The following is a 24,001-nucleotide window of genomic DNA, read 5'->3' on the forward strand; positions in this document are numbered from 1 at the left end:
TTATACACAACTATGTATTTTATATTTTTATTTCATGTTTTCTTCATTTGTTTGTTTGTTTATTTATATATTAGTAATTTGGTTATATAAATTGACAAAATGTATTTAATGAATACAATTTTAAATCTTATATATAATAAATAGTAATATTAGTATTAATATTCATTTTTATTATTATTTGCTTTGGTTATATTAGTGACAACTTGTTAATTTGTCATATAAATTCACAAAATATATAATATTTATAAAATATATCAATATAAAACATACAATTTGAAGTTGTATTTAAGTGTTTTCATAGATTTTAGATTTTACCATGTTATTTGTTTATTTATTTATTTACTTTTTCCCACTTTCTCCCAGAAACTGCATTTCATGATTCAGTGAGTAATTGAGTAAGTTTGCTTCCGCTCTGGAGGGTTTTACAGGTTTACAGACTCTTCAGGCTGTTAATCTTCTTTTTTTTCATGCTTTTTTCAGCACCTGGAGTGCACACGTTACAGCCCCCATCGCGTCTCGGTGCATCGACTGTCAGTTTATGATATCATAATTCCTCTTAAACCATGACAAAGTCACTTCCCGCAGACATACTTAATGCATCGTCGATACAGAGACGCAAGAGCAATTCCTGTTTGCATGTGCTCAGTCATTCACCATTGACCAGCTGTCACGAAACAAGCCCTGATGTAATGCCACTTCCTGGAGCTCGGCCACCCTCCTGCTTGCACCGTGTCATGTCGTATTGACAGAGTCATCAATCAGACGCGTTCAACAAAACATGTCAAGACATGTTGCCGATGACCCCTGTGCGGCATTAGTGATACTTTGTAGTCACGTCAGAACAATGGAGCTATATTTGGATGAAATTAACTGGACCAGGCACCTGTAGTCCTGAGAAGTGTAGATTGCATTAAGTAACAACTCCGCTGATGGCAATGAGGGTGTTTATTGCTCTCTGGTGATTAAGAGTGTGATGAACAATTAGAAGACAGCTTAATTAGAGTGACGCAGACTGGCATAATGGTAATTGACAGCCCTGTTTTAATTGTCTGTGTGATTTTGGGCTTTGGGCTAATTCTAACTGAATAATTTCCTTTGATAATCTCACTCTCGTTTAGTCCAAACAAACCAAGCAGAGAGTGTGAGGATGTACATAAGTGTGATCGTGATTCTAACTTCCTGTGCAGTTTTGTTCACACTAGTGAAAAGTAAATAAAAGGCTAATTAAGGGCTAGAAAAGGGGGTTTCAAAGGGAAATTGTAAATTAAACCCAATATACACAAGAATGATTTTACAAACTAACAAAAATTTCGTAAAATAGAACTTCTGTCCCTTGTAGATTTAGCTTTCTGTAAATCTAAACAAAAACACTTGTTCATTAAAATTATATAATAATTTATTGTATTGTTATTGTATTAATTTATTGTATTGTTAATTAAAATTATTCTAAACAGGTAAACAAATCACTAGTAACCAAACAAGGAATGTTTTCATTCATAGATAGATAGATAGATAGAATTCTCGCCATTAACGAACCATTAACTATGAATTTTGCCTCAGTATACTCCTAATTTGCTGCTTATTAATAGTTAGTAAGGTAGTTGTTAAGTTTAGGTATTGGGTAGGATTAGGGACGTAGAATATGGTCATGCAGAATATGTGCTTTATACAGTAAGTACTAATAAACAGCCAATATGTTAATGATAGGCATGCTAATAAGCAACTAGTTAATAGTGAGAATTAGTTCCTATACTAAAGTGTTACCATAATATTTGTATACGGTTTAAGAGGCATTATTTACTCTAAAGCACTGGTTTTATCAGATGTAATTTCTCAGCAATTTCTCCCTGAAGTTTTTATACTATTAAAGTCATGCACATTTATTCTTGATTTGCCCTTCCGTTGACCCCACTTGGAGGTTGTACTATGATGCAGGGCGTAATGCTCAGTGTTATGGCCCATATGCACAGCTGTGACTCTACCCCAGAATTCAGGAGCTTCGGCTGAGCGATTCCTAGTAGCCTTTAGCTGCCATTCCACGGAGTATCTAAATAGGCCTGAATACACCTCTGCAGTCTCTCGTCACAATACAGAGCCACTGGGTCTGTCCCAGCGGTGAGCGCAGACACCTCTACCACTCAACAAATCAGCACGCCACAGAGACAACCTTCACAAATCCCATTTCCCACCGACACAATTGATTAGAATAATTTTGGATGTGATTGTCTCTGGGTACTTAGCCATAAAGCTGCAAGCCACAACGAGAGAGGGCACATGAAATTATGTGGATTCATAAGGAAATCTGCTTTGTGTCTGCTTTTTTTGAGAAACACACACACTCTCTTTCCCTGTCTTTCTCTCTCTCTCTCTTTGGAAGGAAGTGTCTTTCAAAATCGCGGCCATAAATTCAGCAGCTTGAAGAATGCTGATGTAGCAGGCTGCCAGCAAACACTCCCGTCTTTCCAACTGCAGAACAACCCACTGAAGCACAGATATGATTACCTTTTTAAGGAGGCGGCAGTAGGGAAGCTGCACATCTACTGAAATGTTTTCCCAGCAGTTAATTCCCTTACACACAATGCAAGCCAAGTCAGGTTTAGGTAATTCTGTTTGCTAATAATTTTATGCTTGGGAAAAAAAAAAAAACTGGCATCTGGCAAAATTTGGTTAACGTCTCGGTTACGTATGGTAACCCTCGTTCCCTGAAGGTGGGAGGACATTGCTGCAAAAAGGACAGCACGACCCTGATCGGCCATATTCGGGGGTCTTCTCGGCGAGAAGAACACCACTCAACGAACCCCAGCGACCGGTAACCAGGTCTGGGTTGGCCAATAGGGTGCCACCAACCGGACCTGCTCCTCGTCCTCCCTCCCAAAAAGGCTCACTGGGGGAAACGCATACTTACGAAGGCCCCGTGGCCAGCTGTGTGCCAGTGCGTCCGTGCTGAGTGTTCCCTCGGCCAGGGAGAAGAACAACTGGCAGTGAGAGGTTTCTGGAGAGGCAAACAGGTCTCAGATTACAAAGTAATACATGGGAAGAACAGGTATTTCATTCTAAAATTGACATTGATTATCACTATGCATTTTTAAATCATTTATTTAGGCAAATGTTTGGAGTGCAATACTGCATGCATTATGCTATTTTTCTTTATGTGAAAACATACACATTACAAATTTAAAATAATTGTAGGTTGACCTCATTTACCTCTTTCTGTTGTGTTCTTGATTCAATTTATCATCATCAGGTTTTTGTTTTTTTTTTCTGTCAAAAAGAGAAGGTATTTTATGCAGTGTTCTCCTTTGTTTACTGCACAGTTTGGCCATTTCAGTGGGCCATACAGTAAATTAATACTTTTATTTACCAAGGACAGGTTAAATTGATCAAAAGTGACACTAAAGACATTTGTAATGTTACAAGGTTTTTATTTCAAGTAGATTTTTTTTAACTTTCTGTTCAAAGAATCAAAGAATCTTGAAAAAAGATCACTGTTTCCACAAAAATATAAAGCAGCTGTTTTAAACATTGATAATGATAAGACCTGTTTCTTGAGCACCAAATCAGCATATTAGAATGATTTACACTCTTAAAAATAAAGGTGCTTCAAAGGGTTCTTCAAGCGATGCCATAGAAGAACCATTTTTGGTTCCACAAAGAACCATTCAGTCAAAGGTTCTTTAAAGAACCATCTCTTTCTTACCTTTTTATAATCTGAAGAACCTTCTTTAGCCACAAAGAACCTTCTGTGAAACAGAAAGGTTCTTCAGATGTTATAGGTTCTTTATGGAACCATTTGGGCAAAAAGGTTCTTCTATGGCATCGTGAAGCACCTTTATTTTTTAAGAGTGTATGAAGGATCATGTGACGCTGAAGACTGGAGTAATGCATTCAGCATTAAATAACACATTAATGTCTTTAATAAAAATAATAAATAAATGATTCGAAAGTGTTACATAGACAACATAGCTCTGTTTTAACCTAATTAATAATATAATTGCTGATATTATAAATATTATGTCTGTAAACCAGATCTACAATCCAGAAGTTGACATGCTTCAAATAAAATGAAGCATCAAAATATTTTAGTTACGGCTTCTATCAGCTATTTCGACTCATTGCTGACAAATAAAAAGGTGCTAATATTGACAATATGGTAACCAATATTTTATGTGACTGTTACTGACACTTGTGTCTCTTTTTCTGTCTCTGCGCAGCGGCATCAGGTGCTGAGGATGTGGCCTTGTACGTGGGGATCGTAGCGGTGGCTCTTTGTCTGACTCTACTGCTGATTGTGCTGGTGCTGGTCTACCGCAGGAAGAAGGAAGGTCTCGATGCAGATGTGGCCGACTCCTCCATCCTCACCACTGGCTTCCAGCCCATGGGCATCAAGCCCACCAAGCCAGGTGTGTGGGCACCGCGCAGGGCAGCCCGCAGCAGTAGGCTATTGTTTCTCTACACTATCCACCCCTCGTCACGGTGTTTCACACCCATCCTTTCATCCCAGTGCCCGTGTTCCTGTGCCACCTGTGGAAATCGCAACTCACAGTCTCGCAATTGTGTCCGTGTGTGTGCGGTGTTTACGTTAAATGGCGATAGTCATAGTTTTGTGTGTCATCTTCACAGCTGCAAACGATTGTGGTGGTTTTACTGAAATCATCTTTGAAGTCATAAGTGAGAGGAGGCCTTCACTCGTCCGCCTGCTACCGTGGGAAGTGATTTGGTAATAGTAGCATTAAGCTGATTTCCATTGATCCTCCCACGAAACAAATCTGCCTACTGCTGTGCACTTTCATTTTTACATATGTAAAGTGTTTAACGTGGGAAAAAAAAACGAGAGCGGTTCTGAAATCGCAAAATACGGAGTTGGATTTTGGGGATTTTAACCTGAAAAAAGCCACACAGAAAGTGTTAAAACATTTCAACCCTGACTGCTAGGCTTTCTTTAAACTCTGTATGGAATTGACTGTGGCTGTTAAAGAGGAGGAGGAGGCATTGATTTATTTACGAGTGAGTCTCTCTCAGCGTCGAAGGCCCGGCTACATCCATGGATTTGTGCATTTGCACTGAATTTCAATTTGTGTTGTGCACTTTTAACCACTGTGACCTTTCGAATCGTTTTTCACTTGTTTCTCTCTCTCTGTATCTACAGAAAACTCTCATTTGCTCACCATCCAGCCCGATTTGACCAGCACCACCACAAGTTACCAGGGAACGCTGCGTTCTCGCCACGAAGTCACCGGAAAGTTCTCCGTGAGCAACGGCCCCCTCCTGGAGCCTCTTCCTAACGGCTCCCACACGCTGCACAACGGCAAACTACCCAGCGACCCCAACGACTTCATGAACCGCCTGTCTTCTCAGACGTATTTCAAAACGCTACCGAGAGACAACGTAAACACCTCTTACGGAACTTTCAATTTCCTGGGTGGTCGCCTAACCCTCCCTAACACTGGTAAGATTATATGAATGCAAACAGTACAAAATGTTTTTTGTGTTTAGTCAGGAGTGTTGTGAAAGAGCTCTGGAGCTTTGTTAAACTGCAACGTTATTATACCGACATGGCCCAAAATGGAAGGGTGAAGTGATCCAATTACACGGTAATCCAAGCGGTATTATGTAAATCGGGACACGAGCGAATGCGAACACCTTCTAAAGAGGTTTTTTTCAAGTAACGAGGCAGAGCGGGCAAAGAAGCGCTTCCATTTATATACTAATGATTGTGTTATGACGATGATGACCGTTTTCCATTTTCGCGAAAATAGATGTAATTGGGGAACGTCTTGTTTTATCTTTCCCATTCTTATTTTTGAAGGATACCTCACTGCATCTTCTCCGAGCCGAGCCAGTGACTTAGTTGTCAGCCGTGGCACTGTAAGCCGATATACAGCGTCCGCATTCATAGTGCCTGCAACTCTATCCACTCCAAGGACACCACCAGAGTATATTCAAACCAATTAGTCTCCTTAATCACAGACAGAGGGTTCATCAGGCTGTCACAGATCACGAGGCAGTGGAAATGAAATAACCAGGGCTCCCTCGACAAAGAACATTGGCCTTCAAAATATAATGCCTGATACCTTTTATCCGTGACTATTTTGAGGATGGTTTATGGCTTATGCTGCTTTTATGCATTCATCTTAAATACGATTATTTTAGCAAAGTTTATTGTGTATTTATTTTATTATTATTATTATTATTATTATTGTTGAGTTAGGGGTTGACTACTTGTATAATAATTATAATAGCATATAATAGTGTATTGTTTTATTTTATTATTTATTTATTATTTTTTGCATGTATGTTATCTTCACATTTACATTTTTCACGTTATTTATTTTTTGAAAAACACATTTGAATTTAATAACATTTTAATTAATTATTTGAGATCCAATTCCAGTCAAGTACAGAAATTTAGATAACACTAATTAGGATTTATTATTTCTTTCTTTTACAAGGTATTTTGCAAAAGAAAAAAAACAATTCTGAAAGTAAATTTACAATACATTTTCTGAAAGTGCACATTGTTTAGTTTCAATTTGTGACTAATTTGAGGATGTTTTATGGCTTATGCTGCTTTTATATTTTCATCTTAAATATGATTATTTTAGACTAGACAAGTTACACACCAAAGTTTATTGTGTAGAGTTAGGCGTTGACTCCTTATATAATTATATATTATAGTATATTTATTTTATATACTATAATACTGTTTTATTTAATTCAAAAAAAAAATTTGTATGTCATCTTTACTGTTACAAATGGCCTAGAGTAACTTATTTTTCTTTTTCTTTTCTTTTCTTTTCTTTTATTTATTTATTTATTGTAAATAATATATAAAATATATAAAATATGTTTTTTTAAATAAATTCACATTTGAATTTACTAAAATTGAATGAATTATTTGAGATCCAATTCCTGTCAAATACAGAAGTTTAGATAAGACTATTTAGATTTATTATTTCTTACTTTTATTAAGGCATTTTGCGAAAGAAAAAAAAAACATTTTCTGAAAGTAAATTTACAATACATTTTCTGAAAGTGCACCTTGTTGAGTGTTATAGCCAACACATTGACTTATGAAACGATGTAAACTATGATTGTTTGGCTGTTTGCTGAAAAGGTAGAGACTGGATCTCTTGTAACTTTAATCGAATACCCCTGCTTTAGGCACTTCCTGTCACTTGTCCACATCTCCAGGGCTTAAAGTGAAAGAGTTTTGGAAAGTACACGTTAGATGACATCTTTGACCTTGACTGTGGATTTGTATGGTGTTAACCACATTTACTTTTGTCACATAGAGGCCCGCTGTGAGCTGTGACAAAAGCAGCGTTCAGATGGAACAAATTAGCCTACCTTGTCTCTTTTGTTCCTATTTACATTAGGGATCAGCCTGCTCATCCCGCCAGAGGCCATTCCCAGAGGGAAGATTTATGAGATTTATCTCACCATTCAGAAGAAGGAAGACATGAGGTAGGTCCCTGGAACCGATCTGAGGATCTGCCTCACAAAGAAAGGATGCACAGTTTGAATCATATTTGTAAAAGGCCCGGCATCTCCACATGCTGGCGTGCATGATTGTGTGTGTTTGTGTGTGTGCATGCCGTTTGCTCAGATTTATGACTAATGCTGGCTTGAGATATCAAAAGCTTGTGTGTATGTGTTGTATTGTCTGTTATATGTAAATGAGCCATGGGCTGCAAAGAGGGAAATGTTCTCCTGTTTTAGATTTTCCTGTTGAAGTGAAGCACCAGGTAATGGTCTGGCTATTTTTTGCTCATGCATTCATGCGGTGTTCACGACCAGCTCCCTACTGGGCTTGAATGCAGAGTGTGAAAAGTCAGATCAGAGCACCAGAGCCCTGATTAATAGTGGAACCTCATCTTGTTAAAGGGTCTGCTCTGGGCTCGACATTGGCCATCCATCCAGGCCCTGTTAGTTGAATCCTGACCATGTGCTCCCCCTCTGCCTCCCTCTAGATTGCCCCTGGCTGGGTGTCAGACGTTGCTGAGTCCCGTGGTGAGCTGCGGACCGCCCGGTGTGATGCTCACCCGGCCGGTCATCCTCAGTATGGACCATTGCTCTGATGCGTGCCTGGAGAATTGGACCATCCGTCTCAAGAAGCAGTCATATGAGGGAATGTGGGAGGTGTGTGTTTCTGTGTGTGTTTATGTCCAGCTATATAATTTTTTTTAATAATATATTAATAAATAGTATATCATTTATTTATATATTTAATTTTTTCATTAAATATTAATTTGATATAAAACATTAAATGATTTTAAAACCTTATATATTGCCTTATATAATGATTCCATAAAAATATATATATAGAGAGAATTATATTTATATTAGAATTATTATATTTATATTTATATACAATTATATATTAAATGACAAAGTATAAGTTAAACAGTACTAAAACTATATGTGTGTGTGTGTGTGTGTGTGTGTGTGTGTTAATATACTTTATTTTTGATTTTTTAATGATTATGTATTCTTTCTTTTAGGGAAAATTGCAATTAAAATCCGCCTGGCTCAAAAATCTGAATGGCCTTAATACATGTAAAATTGCATGTAAAGCGATTATTTAATATAATTTACATAAATGTATTAAAAAAAATTACTACCATCGTATTGACTTGAAATCTTGACAAATGTACTTGACAAATTTGGTATTTTTACAGTAATTAGTTTTCTATAAATTGCTTTACAGTAGGGAATTGAAATGTGGGGGAGAAATGTATTTCAATATACAGGAATATAATATCATAATGCAAAAAAAAATAAAAAAAATACTTGAAAATAGGAACCATTCTCTTTATGCAAAATGTAGTTTTAATTGATTTTGATCGATTTTGGGGTGAACATTTCTTGAAAGTTTTTGCCAGATTTACGTACTTGAGTACAAGTTTCTCCTGTGAAGCCATAAATTCCATCAGCCCAATTTATCGTCAATGTGACGATAAATAAAGATTCTGTTTTATATGATTGTGCCTCATTTTAATTTGCTTTGAACTGTATGCAGGTGGAATTCATGCTGTACGTTCACTTTTCTTGCCCTTTCCCATCTCTTTCTCTCCCATCATCCTGCTACTGAACTGAATATCTTATGGAGGCAAATGGGCTGTATCGTCATAATCATTTCAAATAGCCTCTCAGACAATAAAGCCCTGAAGTGTCTCCATCAGCGTGCTCCTCATTTCACCTATCTCTCATACCTTCACATTTAATCTCCATTTAATTGTATGGATCTTTTCCTCATTCCATCCGATGGCCATCAGCACCCACCTTTAAACTGAGCTGGGGTGAGTCCTTCATTACGCCTGATGGCTTTTCCAAATCTGCTCTGAACCACATCGGGTCGGTGCGAAATACATCAGGCACAAAGACAAGGAAGAGGAGGAACCTAGGGAGGAAGGGCGGAGGAAGAGAGTGAAGGTCTTCTTTCATGTTTGATACTGTGCATAAATTATTCAGGCTCCTTGGTGTGGCAGCAATGGGGCGGCAGTAGAATGAATAGGCCTGTCTTAGATCGAGGGTAGAGCAGCACTTTTAATCATCCCCTGCCCCAAATATAGCCCATCGGCGGCAGGTCGCCATTCTTGGCCAGGTACAGCAGACAAAAGAGGGAAAAAACACAAGGAAGTTTGTCCTGGAAGGAGCCTTGGCAGACAGACTCGCAGCAATTAATTTCTCCAGAGGACGCAGATCAGCAAAACGCGAGCAGAAGAGAATGAAATATAGTCTGTGTCGTTATCGAACCGCAGGAGGATTTTTTTTTCTGAGTCATTTAAAAAAATATATATATAATGGAAAAAAAAAAACCCAGACTTCATTGTGGTCAAATGGAAAACGGCTAGTGCCAATACTAATTTCACTGATGAAGATAGTGGCTTATTTTATTGATTGCTGGATGTAATTTCCTGGCCTGGATCCCGAGGTGCATGACAGTAGGGCCGCCTCTCTGTATTTGATTAGATAATGGTGTGAGCGGGAGAAAAAAAGAGAGATGGTGTGCGAGGAATCTTTCTGATGAGCTTCCTGCAGAAAGTTCTGTCGCCACATATCCCACTTGGCTTTTCTCTAATTAAAGCCACTCTGGGGAGCCATTATGTGATTGTATCTGACCAGAGACGGTGAGAAAACGGGATGTTTCCTCACAATAGCCTTGGCCTTTGCTAGAGTCACGTTTTCTGACAGAATGCCTTTTCTCCTGATTTTAGTACATTTTTCTTTGCATTAGCCTATACGAGGCACACTTGAAGGCATCTCTGATGTCTGTCAGGATTCTTACATCCAATTAAAGTAATTATCTTGCCATGCCCTGACAAGCTCCATATTGCGTATGGCAACCTGTTAATTAGTTTATTCTCCTGGTTATTAGTAGAGAAGCACCTCAAACTGTCAAACTCACTAATTGATTAACACAAAACTGTGGGGTGCAAAATGATGTAAGATTGGTTGTGGCTTTGCAACGGATGAAGCAAAGGGGGGGGAGCTAATTATTAAGGGTCTTACTTAATGATTTGAAATTTGAACAAACCCCCAAACTTAAGTATGAAACTTATCCCATACTGAACATGAACAATACTTTAAATAATACAGATTTTTATGGAGAAAGTTAAATTAAAATTAGGATCAGTTGGGGTCATGATTGATTGATTGATTGATTGATTGATTGATTGATTGATTATTTTGTTCTCTTTTTTTTTAAGAGATTATTTATGTATCTTTTTTTAGTTGATTAAGACATTATTCAGCAAAGATGCATTAAATTGATCAAACGTGACAGTAAAGACATTTATAGTGTTAGAAAAATGTTCTGTTCTTTTGAACCTTCTGTTAATCAAACAATCCTTAATAAGAAGATATGTTTCTTGATCACCAAATCAGCATGTTAGAACGATTTCTGAAGGATCATGTGACACTGAAGACTGAAGTAATGATGCTGGAAATTCAGCTTTGCCGTCACAGAAATAAATTACATTTACTTTATTACAAATTACATTATATACTGTGTATATATATATATATATATATATATATATATAAAGAGTTTGGTTCCAAAATGCGATAAATGCCATTTAAAAAAATATATTTTAGTTCCCCCCAAAATCTGTATTGCAGCCTATCTGGTCGGTATTGAAAAGTAAATTTTATGCAAAATGCGATATCCACCGTGTTATTCTGTCATGTTTTCTCCCTATCTTTCCAAACCACGACAAACGCCCATCTCCCTTCTCTGCAGAATGCAATACATCCGCTCAACCAATCACAGCGCACCATTCCACGCATTGTAAACTGTAACTGACAAGCTACACAATATCGTGTTCATAATCGCAGATGAATCGCCTTCAATTATGAACGCGATATTGCGTAGCTTGTCAGTGATCTGCGGCTCTAATGCCGCTCCATCTGAAAGCACGTGATGGAGATTTACTGTTCACAGAACCGGCTTTACTGACGAGATACGCATGACAATCACATGCGATTTATCATGCAGCCCTAAAAAAAATGAATAATTTTGACGGCATTGATGAAGATGTGGTGGTTTCTGCAGTGGGGAAGAAATGTAAGCTATTAATAAGATTAGTATTGACCAAGTTCAGAGGCTGTCGTATGTGGATCAACTTACTTTGTTGTGTATTTTCAACAGTTTCAATATGAAAAATAACTTGTATATTGATTCAATGGATTTATTGCATTTTGGAGAAAAAATAATCAGCTTTTATAATAAATAGTGCTGGGCAACAACAGATTTTGTTTTAAATCGTGATTAATCGCATTATTTTCTGCGATTAATCGTGATTTCCCAAATTGCACTCACTACTCTGAGACATACGTCCCTATAATTTCCGCGATGCGGAAAACACAGACTGGTTCGTAGAATCCAGTCATAAAAACGAATTCCTATATGTTATGCAAACATTACAAAGTAGAGACCTGCACTATCGCGGGACCCAACGCAACAAAGTGCAGCGCGGGACAACACTTGATGGGCGTGTACGGGCGGGGTTCGGCCCTGGCTCGTTTGGAAGAGGTGGGCCAGAGCGCGGTTCAGTTGGGCTCGGGCACGGTGCGCATGTAGTGTCGAAGCGTAGAACTTCTGATACGTACATCATGATTGCGTGAACATTTCTGAGCGGCAAAAGCGATAGATCTGTAAAGCAATATGTTGTGAGAGGGCCATGTGTTACTGCGTCCCAAACGACTGCTGAGCGAGAGTGCTTCTCTGCTGTCTTCACTAACTTGTGAGCGCTTCATGTGAGCTCTGCTACTGCAGTCTTAGGTCCACACCATATGCTCTCATTGGTTGAGATGCGTGATGATGCTCATCCCAAGCCAGTAACCTACTGATCAACATCCCACCCCTCCTGTGACCCATGGTTTGTCTGTGTGTGTATTCATAGCAAGTGAGCAACGGACTTTCATAATAATAAAAAACTTGCGATAATAACTTGCCTAGCCGTAATTTATTTGTAATGCTATCTAAATTAATAAATTTGTAACTTTTTTCATGTACAAAACTTCATGCCCTCAACGCATGTCTTGAACTGATGTTGAAGAGAAGAAATTGTCGAATAAAGTTATTTCAGTTTTTTGCGCACAAAAGTATACTCGTAGCTTCATAAAATTACGGTTGAACCACTGAAGTCACATGTTTTGACAATGTTTTTGGTACCTTTATGTACTTAAAGATGCTATGTGAAAGTTTGAAACAGATAATAGTGGTTTTCATCTTGCCACTTTCTGGATTTATTGCGTTTTGGAACCAAACTCTTCATATATTTATATTTATTTATTTATATATTATGTATAACAGTTATTTTAAATTATAATAATATTTCACAATATTGTATTTTTTTGTTGCATTTTTGATCAAATAAATGCAACCTTGGTGAGCATAAAAGACTCAAAAACATTTAATAAATCCCCAGACTTTTGAATAATATTGTACATTGAAGCAGCAACCTAAGACATATCTAGGGATAAGAATATCACAGAGACCTGAGCCAGTAAAGTCACCTAAAAATACATAGAAACACCTAGCTTTGTGGCAGAGAGTTTTTCAACTGGCAGCTACACAAATTTTATTTAGAAAATGCAGAAGTACCCTTTACAATCCACAAAAAAATTAATTAAATGCATAAAAAGTATTCATTCATTCATTCATTCAATTTTATTTTTTATTAATTTATATTCATTTTAATTGCTCCTATTCCTGTATTTAACTTTTGGTATTTTCACATAAGAAGTCAATCTGAGCTGTAGAAATTTCAGAAGATTTATTCCCTGCTTGTAAGCAGAAGAACAGAAAGCCCTGATCACTACCACGTGTGAACATTCAGGATGAACTCCTGCTATTAGTGTCTCATTAGAGCACAGAACACAGCTCATTATGCAGGTCTTTCAGTTTCTGCTCAGCCAGATCGCTTCACTGTATCTAAAATCTGACACGGAACATCCTCAGGGCAAGAGCTGACCATCTCTCCAATAACTCCACTGACACAGCCGCTATCTGCCTTCCCCTCTGATCCCTGTGTCATTGTCTCATTGGCTCCTCAGGATGTACTTCAGCTTGGTGAGGAAGTGGTATCGGAGCCGTACTACTGCCAGCTGGAGGCGGAGACGTGCCGGGTGTTCACTGAGCAGCTGGGCCGCTTTGCTCTGGTCGGGGAGTCCCTCAGCATGGCTGCTTCTAAACGCTTCAAACTGCTGCTGTTTGCTCCCGCCTACTGCTCTACACTGGAGTACAACATCCGCGTCTACTGCATGGACGACACACAGGACCTGCTAAAGGTGAGGCCTTTGATTCAGAATATACAGTAGCTATACTTATGCCAATTACCCAGCCAACAAAAATATGCTGTATGTTTTGCTAATGTTGCCATTAGGTTTCTTGGTTTTGTTACTGTTAAGGAAACATTCCATTTTATCATTTTGCAAACATTATGGGAATGTTAATATTAGATGTTCTCTGAACATTCGCAAGCAAGCATATTTGAAAAATGTTAGACGAATGTCCAACAAAAAAAAGTTTCTGAAAAAACGTTCCATGAAAGATGCATAAATGACTTTTTTGTGCTAACGTTTTAAGAACTAGATAACTTTGAACGAACATTCCATTTATGTTACTGGAAGAACGTGTGTTCATATCTTTGAGAGAACCTTGCCAATACATTATGAGAATGTTTACCTAGTTTTGTCTTCTCTCTCGCTCAATGCCAGTCCTCTTGAACCCTGCTGAAAGAACAAACTTAGACCAGTTTGATAGGAGTAGTTCACCCAGTTAACTCATTTACTCACCCTCATGTTGTTTCTTTCTTTTGTGGAACACCAAAGGAGAAAATTAGAGGATGTTTTTAATGTCAATTTAATGGTTTCATGGAAAAGATCATGAAAAGAGTCTATGAATGTTTTGTTTTATGTGAAAGAAAGAGTCAGACGTGTTCAGAACAATTTGTAAATTGTATGATGACAGAATTTTCATTGTTGGGAGAACTATCCATTTAATTGCTGGTTAACCAAAGATGTCTTGCTGTTTAAGCTAGAAAAATAAATAATAACAATAAAATAAGATGAAATGAAATGAAAAGAAATGAAATAAAATAAAATGCTGATCACTAGTCATGCATTTTTCTTTTTCTTTTTTATCTGTTTCTTTTTCTTTTTTTCTTCTTTCATCAGACAATCAAATTTTGTTTTCAGTTCCTTCTGGCTTACACTTATTTTTCTTTCGCTCCCACTCCTAAAAGATCAGGAATAATCAAGAGCTAATGCCAAAGCAGCCTCCCTCGAGGAGCACGTCTGAGCAGACTGTTAAGATTTCATTTGCATGCTTAATTAGTAAATGAAAAGGAGAGACTCTCTGGCCGTGGCCCCTGAGCTCTGCTTGGCTCTCACTGTCAAAGTAAGAGGGTCCGTTCCCTGCTCTGCCCACTCCAGCCTCTGAGAGCCTGCCAGAAAAGATGACCTGCCCTACCCAAAGCTGCCTGCTGGGCCCCACTAGGGTGGGCTGTCGGGGGAAAGAGATTACGAAAGAGATGCCAGGAATTTGCCCGGTTTGTTTAATTAAAGGGGTCATTTGATGCTTTTTTTAAAGATCATTATTTGGTGTAGCAGAATATGATGACATGCTTTAATGTTCAAAAAACACATTATTTTTCAAATACTGTACATTATTGTAGGTCCTCTATGCCCCGCCTCTCTCAAACGCTTCGTTTTCTACAAAGTCCCTCCTTCCGACAAGCGCAGTCTGCTCTGATTGGCCAGCTGACCCAGTGCATTGTGATTGGCCGAACACCACAAGCACTCGTCGGAAATGTAACGCCCCTTACCATAATCGCGAGCTAATCGCATCATATGACCCCTTTAAAATGAGCTCTTAGCCATGCAAAGATGAGAAGTGGTCCAGTGTATGATGGATGTGAGCATCTCCCCTCCAATTCTATCCAAAGGGTTCATGAGAAGGCTGACTGTTCTGTCGTTTTAAAGTTAAGTGTTCAAGTGGTGATTTGTTCCCACCCCCCACCCACCAAAAAAAGCCCTATTTATTTTTTTATTTTACAGCAGTTGCTGTTATTTAGAGATTGAATGCGTGGCTGTGTGATGTGCTTTTATCTATAGCTAGGGTGTTGAGCTTCTAATATAGATGCTTTTTTAACCCATGACCTCCTTTCATACTAACCTTGCCTTTGATCAGGAGTGGGCCGCTCCAGGGGTATCTTCATACGTGGACAGACTCAGTCATGCAGTGCTCTCGTGTGGTGCTGCTTTCTATGAATCCACCCTATCTGCATTTTTCACTCCCCTCAAATGCACAGACTGCTGCAGTGAGCCACAATGGCCTTGTAGGATATGCAGTTTCTTACTCTGTGGTTTAGCGGGGAGTCGAATGGACTGTATGCTGATCTTTGTCAGTATAAAAAGGGAGAGTTTTTGTTCCAAAGGCCAGAAACATACTGTATTCAAGTACATGAATGCGGATGCTTCTGCAATATCATGTTAAACCTGGAAATGTGCATTTTTAAATATGTAAAAATGCCTGTTCTGCTCTGTACTTCTAAACAATCGTGGTGTTTTGAGTTACTGCACAAATGAATCTTTTTCGCAGTATTCTTTGTACAACATTTGATTTTTGAGTTGCTTTGGATAACAGAATTTGCTTAATGAATTAATGTAAAGAAATATTCTAGTTTGCTCCAATTGTAAATATAAAGTTTTAATAAGCATTAAAATTCTATGAGAATAGGAAAGTCCACACTACAAACCCAAAGTTCTGTCATGAATCTCTAGATAGTGCAGGCTGATAGGTTCTACCTCAGTCTGACATGATGACACAATTATTCACATGGTGCAGCTGATTGGTTCATTTTCGAGTCAGCAGCCAATGAGCTTGCTGCTCAACATTTAAATACTCGGCTAGTGCTTGCTGTAGCAGGTGCAGCACACTTCAGAAACCCTCCACCTTCCCCAGCTCCACCTGTATACATCTCTACTACGGGGTGATTTCATGTCTGTTATATATGGGGGTTAATTCATATGTTATATGTGCAGCAGCAGCAGTATTTCCTACATGCTTGCAGCAGCATGTCTGTGGATGTATTGGCAGAAGCAAGTCTAGGAGATCTATTCCACCAAGACCAAACACAGCCAAGACTAAACTCTCAGAGAGTTGTCATGACATAATTATAATAATAACGACAGAAGAATAGTATCGTTGAAATCACTTCTTTGGCATATCGTTCTGAAGCAATGATTTATGAATCCTATGAATCTTTTTGAATTTATGGAACAATCAAAAAGTTTGGGACCCTGCTTCTCGATACACCAGCACAGTTTCACATGTCATTATATTCTACAATGTTTTAAACCCTTACTCATTGCATGCTGCATTCTTAGCTCTGTCGCAAGGGTCACTATATTGGATATTAGCTTGACTGCTGTTATTAATACGTTTTTTTTTTACTGCCGCATTGATGCAAGAATGCTTGTAAAGCAATGTGTTTGCAGTCTTGCAATGCATTGGCCAACCATTTGTGAACTCGTGTAGAGTATGTTTGTGGTCTAACAGGTGTTTCACCCCCTGAGAACCACATCTGAGTCCCTGATTGACTTTCCTTCAAAGATGTAAGGCTGATTTATTGTGATGGAATTATTATGCTAATTGTTGCTGATAACAGAAGAGGATTTCGGAATTAGTATAGCATTAGAAGCGTCGGTCATGACAAAGATGCATTGTTATTTTTTTATGCATCTTTCTCCACCATCATCTTGGGTGAATATTAATTGCATTTTGATCGCTGCCAGGCTACTACATTACTTCGAGAAACGGTAATGCACCACAAATGAAAGGGATACCGCTATTATTTTTAGTGGTTGTCTCTCAGAACTTCCTACACTATACAAATACTTTTTCTCCTTTCCGATTTCTTTCCTATTCATTCTTTCTTTCTCAGTCATAAGCTTTGCTTGTGCCTAAAACAACAGAAATCTTTAATCTCCCAATTAAGCCACATTAAAACAATGTAATTGTCTTTAATCACGAGTATGATATTTGGGAGTCAGTGACATTTCAGCAGAGATGCTTTCAATATGTTTGTGTGTCTTATGGGACCAATTAGATAAATATTTAATGTACTATACAGCTGCCTGTTTCAGAACTGCTTCCACTGCTGGTTTTACTGTAGCTGGACACATCATAGCTGCCACCCTTCCTAAAGCTCAACTACAGAACCCGTGAGAGACACTTCCTTTGATGTGGTTAATTATTGTGCTTATCTGCATGACCTCCAAATATAAACCTGACCTTATTAGGCCATGCTGACCTTTTTTGAGCCTCAGTGTTGGACCGCACAAACCGCTACGCCAAGTCTCTGACCCTTTCATTCTTGATGTGATCTCACCATAGTATTTGACCTTTCAACAAAGCAAGATTGGTAGTATCTGCATCCACTGCATTAAGATCCAGATTATAGTGCACTAACATGTTGCAAAAAGGTTTGAAGCACCAGCAGAGGAACGTTTTAGGTTCACTGGTTTATCTGGCTTGTCACTAGGCAGTGGATTGTAAAATATCCTCTCGTTTCAGAGATGAATGAACGATGACCTTTGGTGCCTCTTTCCAAATGTTGTTCACATTTAATCAAGACCCGTGTGATATTCTCTTCTCCCTCCAGACCTTTCAACCCAGCAGCCAAATGTCTGAGGAGCCACGTCTGGTGTTTTCTATCTGCTGACTGGGCTAGAAACAAATAGAGAGAGAGGAGAGCAAGCGTTCTCATATTTGACCTTTCGTCTAACATCTGAGCTTAATTTGCGCGTATGTGTGTGCATTCACGCTGTCGGGGGGAGAAACCAAAAATGGTGCACGGCTTTGATCACTGATGTAACATTTAACGAGACAGTCGGCTTCATCAACCGACGGCGCGAGAGAACGAGACAAAACAAAGCCTGTATGTTGCTCTGATTTGTCAAATCCATTTCTCTGGAATGCTTGTTTGGAAAGCTACTCGTACGTCGCTCGTGTTTTTAGTTTTTAATCAGAGAGAGGGGGCAAGGGAGAGAAATATCTGAGGTGTTGGGTGGGAAGGAGAAAAATAACCTCATTACTAGCTGGAGAAAACTCACAGACATATGTCTAGATGATTTACATCTGTGAAATGTTTGCCTCTATCATTCAGATCTCTTTTCTGACTTTTCTGACTTGCTCATCAGCTCAGAAAGTGCAAGGTCTGTTTTCTCACGGCTGAGAAGTCACAGAAGACACCATGCGGAAATTAGTCTATGTCAGTCACTTTGTTATGCTCTCATATCTTTATGCACTGTGAGACAGTTGAGATTAAGTTGTAAAACAGACTAAAAGTAATCTTCTATTACTGCGGATCTATACTGTCATTAAAATCAAAGCCTTTTTATTTAGTTCACTGATTTAAGATGTTGTGTAACAAACTTGTCTCGGTGGTTGTTAATTTATGGCGTGCTCATTTTGATTTTATACGGTATGATGGTTATTTCTTGTACCTTATTACTGGCAAGCCGGTCGGGACAAATGGATAGAGCCCACTCTGCATTCATGTTTAATAGCTTTTTATTTGAATAGCTCTGAGATAGATTTACTAGAAGGAGTTTATTAAGGCATTGCTCATACTTAGGGGCTGGGACTTCAACAAACCCGTAACGAAAAGTACTAAACTTGGCCACCCTAACAACTATCCAGAACACCCTAGCAACCTCACAACAAAATGCAAAAACCATGAACTTTTGACCGCTGCGGTTCAATCTTCTGAGGTTTGACATTAAGTGTTTTATCTTAATGGAAGTTTGGGTCACTGTGAACTTTGTAAACACATTGCCCTTTTGCCTGAATGGTTTTTAAATGTTTAGCTTGTGTGTGTTTGGCGGAGGAGCATTTGTAGCATGTGAGTTGTAGCAGAGCATCTAACCTCCTTCTGTCAAAGACGGCGAGGGGAGATAAACTATAGAAGAGTCTCTTGTATTCCCAAATGGAGTGCAGCAGTAGTCCGTCAGAGCCCCCGCTCAGCACACCACAGGAGCTGTCCAGGCTTGTGAGGATGAAGGGTTTGTGGGCTCCGGAGGACTGTGACCATGCTTCCCATAATCCTGTTATCTCTCTCTCTAAAGCTTACCACTCTTCTGACCCGAAGACACCAGTGTTAAGCTGCCTCTGTCTCCTCTCCGTTCGTTTTTTGTATTATATCGCTCGCTTACTAGTTCTCTTTTTCACCCTCTCTTGCTCCAGTTCTTAGTTTTCCAGTGGGTAAGAAAAAGACAGAGGGTGGGCTTCATCCTAGTTTTTTTTTTTATCTAAAGTCACTGTCAAAGAATATAAAATCTTTTTTCCCAAGTATTTTATATGGCTAAGTCATCACCATCCATGAAAACTTCACATTGTCTCCCCCTTGTATATACTTTAAAAGACTCTTTACAAAAATACAGTGGTAGCCAGTTTCTGCCAAAATGGTGTAGTTACTACAGTTCTAGTCAAGGGTGTCATGCACGTATTTTTTGAAGGGGAACAAGTGGCATTTCTGGCTCTCTTGGTGCCCCATGCAGGCAAGAAAAGACATGACCAAAGAAAGAAAAAGAGAAAGTGCTAGGGGAGTTCAATAATAGATTTATCTTGCTGTGTTTTTTTGTTTATTATTTTAAACCATATATTGTAATTATAAATAAGTTTAAATAAAAAAGTGATATATATGTATATATATATATATATTTATTATTTCTATATTAATTTATTATTATTATTATTGGATCAAAAATACTACTGTAAAGCAGATTAATTAATATAGGATCTCCTTTTGTATAAAATGCTTAAAAATTATTTTTTTGATTATTATATTTTTACTGTGTAAAAATATCTATATTGTATGGTATATTGGTTTTAAAGTGTATTTTGCATGCAATATGGTGGTTTTTCATTGAAAGAAGTCATGTTGGGATTGTTTTAATGAAATTCTGTGACAATTTATTAACAAGACAATAGGGTGTAAACAGGGCCAATATTCGCTCAGCCTGAGACATATGCTGAAAGCAAACACACAAATGGCAAGCTCAGTTCTTGGCTGAGATGCAGCAGCGGCGGGCCAAGACTGACATGTTTCCTCTCATCATTTCGAGCTGGTCTTGTTAATATATGTAGGGTGGACAGGCTGGACTGTGTCTGCATTGGTATGCATGCTCTTAGTTATTCATAATGGGATAATTGGCGTGCTCTTCTGTGTCTCCCATTACTAGGCAGCTAGATGTGCTGATAGGTCAGAATGAGGATCAAAGTCCATAAGCAGCTATTTGCAATGCTAATTTCCTCCCATAGAGTGATTGTATTTAAGAGAACAATGTAAAATGAGATGCTTGTAGCCTAAATAAAGTGTCTTTTGTCGTGAAGGAGAGATTATATTCCTCTTCTGATTGGAGTGCGCTTAGCCATTGACTGACATATGACCTAATGGCATGAGATAAATCTTGACCTCTAACCTATTCAGTTCTCTTAAAATTCACCTCAGTGGTTGGGCTGAAGAATCATGAAAAGATGTCAATGTCTCTATCTTTGCTGTGCTAATGGAGAAAGACTGTAGCTTGACTTTCCGACTCTGATAGTAAAAATGTTTAAAACTGCTTTCATTATCTCCCATTAAACCACTTGGGGTCTTTAAAAAGATAAAAGAGTGTTTTATGCCAGAGACCAGAGACAAAACTCATGTGTAGAATTTTTAGTTTTAGCTTAGTTTGTTATATAAAGATACTTCGTTCTGGCATCATTCTAAGACATAATGCATTGAAACAAGCTCAAAATAAGTACAATTTGATCAGTTATAGGTAGATAGATTATTGTGTATAGATAGTATTGTGTTCTTAGTTTAGTTTAGTTTAGTTTAGTTTAGTTTAGTTTAGTTTGGTTTGGTTTGGTTTGGTTTGGTTTGGTTTAGTTTCCTCAAAGGCAATTGCCATAAGTTAGAAATTGTCTCCTTGGTTTGGTTTGGTTTGGTTTGGTTTGGTTTAGTTTCCTCAAAGGCAATTGCCATAAGTTAGAAATTGTCTCCTTGTAAGAAACAGTGGGAAGCTCACTTGCTTTTGAAACTGTAGTTAAGCGGATAATATGGTACTTGTACAGCAGGTATTGCACATGAATAATTAACAGGTTCTATACCGTTTTAATTGAAACTGGGCCTGCCGATACTTGGTAAAGAGTGCAGAAAATTGAATCGTCCATGTGCAGATAAAAATCACTGAGATTCTCCATCTTAATTAGAGGCGCTCTCAAACACAATTCATGTGCATCCACATTCACACAGAAAAGAATCAAACATATGGTAATAACCGGACCCCCCATCTCTCATTTGTTGTCTGTTCGTTCAAGTAGTTTTGTTTTATACACACCGCAGCTCGCTTCTCAGGAACTCTTCACCTGTTTCGTTTTTCTTTAGTTCTTACCTTTGTGCTGTTGTTTTGTTAGTAAGTTCGAATGTTATGAAAGATTGATACCTCTCTCCTCCATTTGTTGTCTATTCGTTCAAGTAGCTTTCTTTTATACACACCGCAGCTCGCTTCTCGGGAACGCTTCACCTGTTTCGTTTTCCTTTAGTCTTTACCTTTGTGCTGTTGTTTTCTAAGCAAGTTTGAATGTTTATGAAAGATTGCCGTCCTGATTGGGAAGGTCTGCCAGTCCTCTAACCTCGGCCAATTCATCATGTTGTTTGAGCTGTAGTTCCTCTGTGTGAGCCGAGGTCTTTGATGGGAGTCTTTCGGCTTTCAGAGACCTCTGCTCTGCGTACTCCTTTAGCATGAGAGATGTGCCCTGAAAAAGAATTGATAGATCAGCCAGGATGTGCATGGATATTATTACCTAATTCCAGATGGTCGTTCTGATGGCAACAAATGGCCTTGCCGTACCAACCCCACTGAGACGAAAACATTAGACGTGCGAGTACAAATTTCTCCTGGCACAGCCGCAGAAATGAAATTAAGCGGATCTTTGATGCACGAACAATGAGCACTTGACGAATAACTCAGCTCGAACCTTCATTACCCCAGCACCCTTGGATTTGGAGTGCATTCGCCAGAGTTGCCGTGACCTTGGCGTGACATTAAAGCAGCATAGGGGAAATGGAACAGGGTTACGAGGGCCATGGCCTGACTGACTGTGCTATGCCGTGTTGCTCCACAGGAGGTGATGCAGATGGAAAGACAGCTGGGAGGTCGACTGATTGACGAGCCTCACGTTCTGCTCTTCAAAGACAGCTACCATAACCTGCGCCTCTCGATTCACGACATGCCCCAGGCACACTGGAGGAGCAAACTGCTCGCCGGCTATCAGGTGGGTTTCTATAAAACACCTTCTCTCTTGCAGCAGCACTTCTTGTATTAATGGTGTTTGCTACAGTGAGCTCCTCTATTGTTAGCGCTAATACTTGGGATTATCGGTTTTCCAAAACCCATTCACCTCAAATATTAAATGTATTAAACATTAAATATAAAAAAAGGCCTGGAACATGATAAATATACTCTCAGAAAAAAAGGTACTAATAATGTCACTGAGGTGAAACCCTTTCAAAATGTACACACTTACTTACAAAAAGTACATATTAGTACCTACATATAAGAGGGCTTTTCTATTTGAAATAGTTAAAGGTGGATTAGGCAGTTTACTGTACGCACTACTAGTGTCACCAGAACTACAAATATAAAGCATGTTTTCAAATAACCTTTGCAAATATCCCTTTTACGCATCACGCCTCCACCTCTTATGAGTCTATAAAAGTGGAGGTATGTCTCAACGGGTAAAAGTAGATGATTAGACTACTATTTTCAATAAAAGGCCCATCATACAATACTTTTAACTTCAAGTTTAGCTTACCTGTTGAGATCAAAGTTCGTCATATCAATTGAAACCAAAAACATTTAATCCGACCAAATGTCTGACTGATTGAATGCAATGATTGGACAAACATTTTATGGCCCTGAGCCTTTCACAGAAGATATATACATATACATGTCTATATATGTCTATATATGTATATATATATACATATATAGACCACTTTATTGATGCCAGACCTTTTAACCAGTATAACAAAAATGTTTCTGGAAAAATTACCTACCATATCTTTAATCCTGGGTCATTATAAACCAAGGGAAAGCTGAATCCAGGGTTATCTTGCTTAATATTACACATTGTTCATAATTTACCTGGGGGTTAAAAATTGATCATGTACTGTAAATGGGTTTTCTGTCACCATTTGACAAATTTTGCCTCATGACCATTTATACAATGTACAGTTTTCTGTGACTGTCTAAAGCATGTGAACGTGAGGCACGTGATTGGCTGTCTGTTGCTAAGCATCTAGTCATAGCATTCTAACACCACATCATTTCACACTGTGCATGTTTGGCACCACAATGCGGGGTTAACAGTGCAAAAGCAGTGCTAAGCCTGCTCTGGATGGTAAATAATAATACCTTTTGAAAGAGTACCCAATGACAG

General features: G+C 38.5%; 1 protein-coding gene across 2 annotated transcripts in view; it reads left to right on the forward strand.

Annotated features, from left to right (window-relative positions):
• Nucleotides 1-24,001, forward strand: part of LOC107677380 (netrin receptor UNC5A-like) — a 204,683-nt gene that overhangs the window by 169,525 nt on the left and 11,157 nt on the right. The window contains exons 8-13 of one of the 2 annotated variants that reach the window (XM_016472262.1): nt 4,212-4,400; nt 5,147-5,446; nt 7,377-7,464; nt 7,971-8,139; nt 13,561-13,794; nt 22,685-22,834. In XM_016472262.1, the coding sequence (XP_016327748.1) occupies nt 4,212-4,400; nt 5,147-5,446; nt 7,377-7,464; nt 7,971-8,139; nt 13,561-13,794; nt 22,685-22,834 (1,130 nt within the window). Of the gene's footprint in view, nt 1-4,211; nt 4,434-5,146; nt 5,447-7,376; nt 7,465-7,970; nt 8,140-13,560; nt 13,795-22,684; nt 22,835-24,001 lie in introns of both variants that reach the window. The other variant, XM_016472263.1, reaches the window with a different exon arrangement.

Source organism: Sinocyclocheilus anshuiensis, unplaced genomic scaffold (genome assembly GCF_001515605.1).
Source record: "Sinocyclocheilus anshuiensis isolate Anshui unplaced genomic scaffold, SAMN03320099.WGS_v1.1 scaffold352, whole genome shotgun sequence".
In the NCBI taxonomy this organism is placed as follows: Eukaryota; Metazoa; Chordata; class Actinopteri; order Cypriniformes; family Cyprinidae; genus Sinocyclocheilus; species Sinocyclocheilus anshuiensis.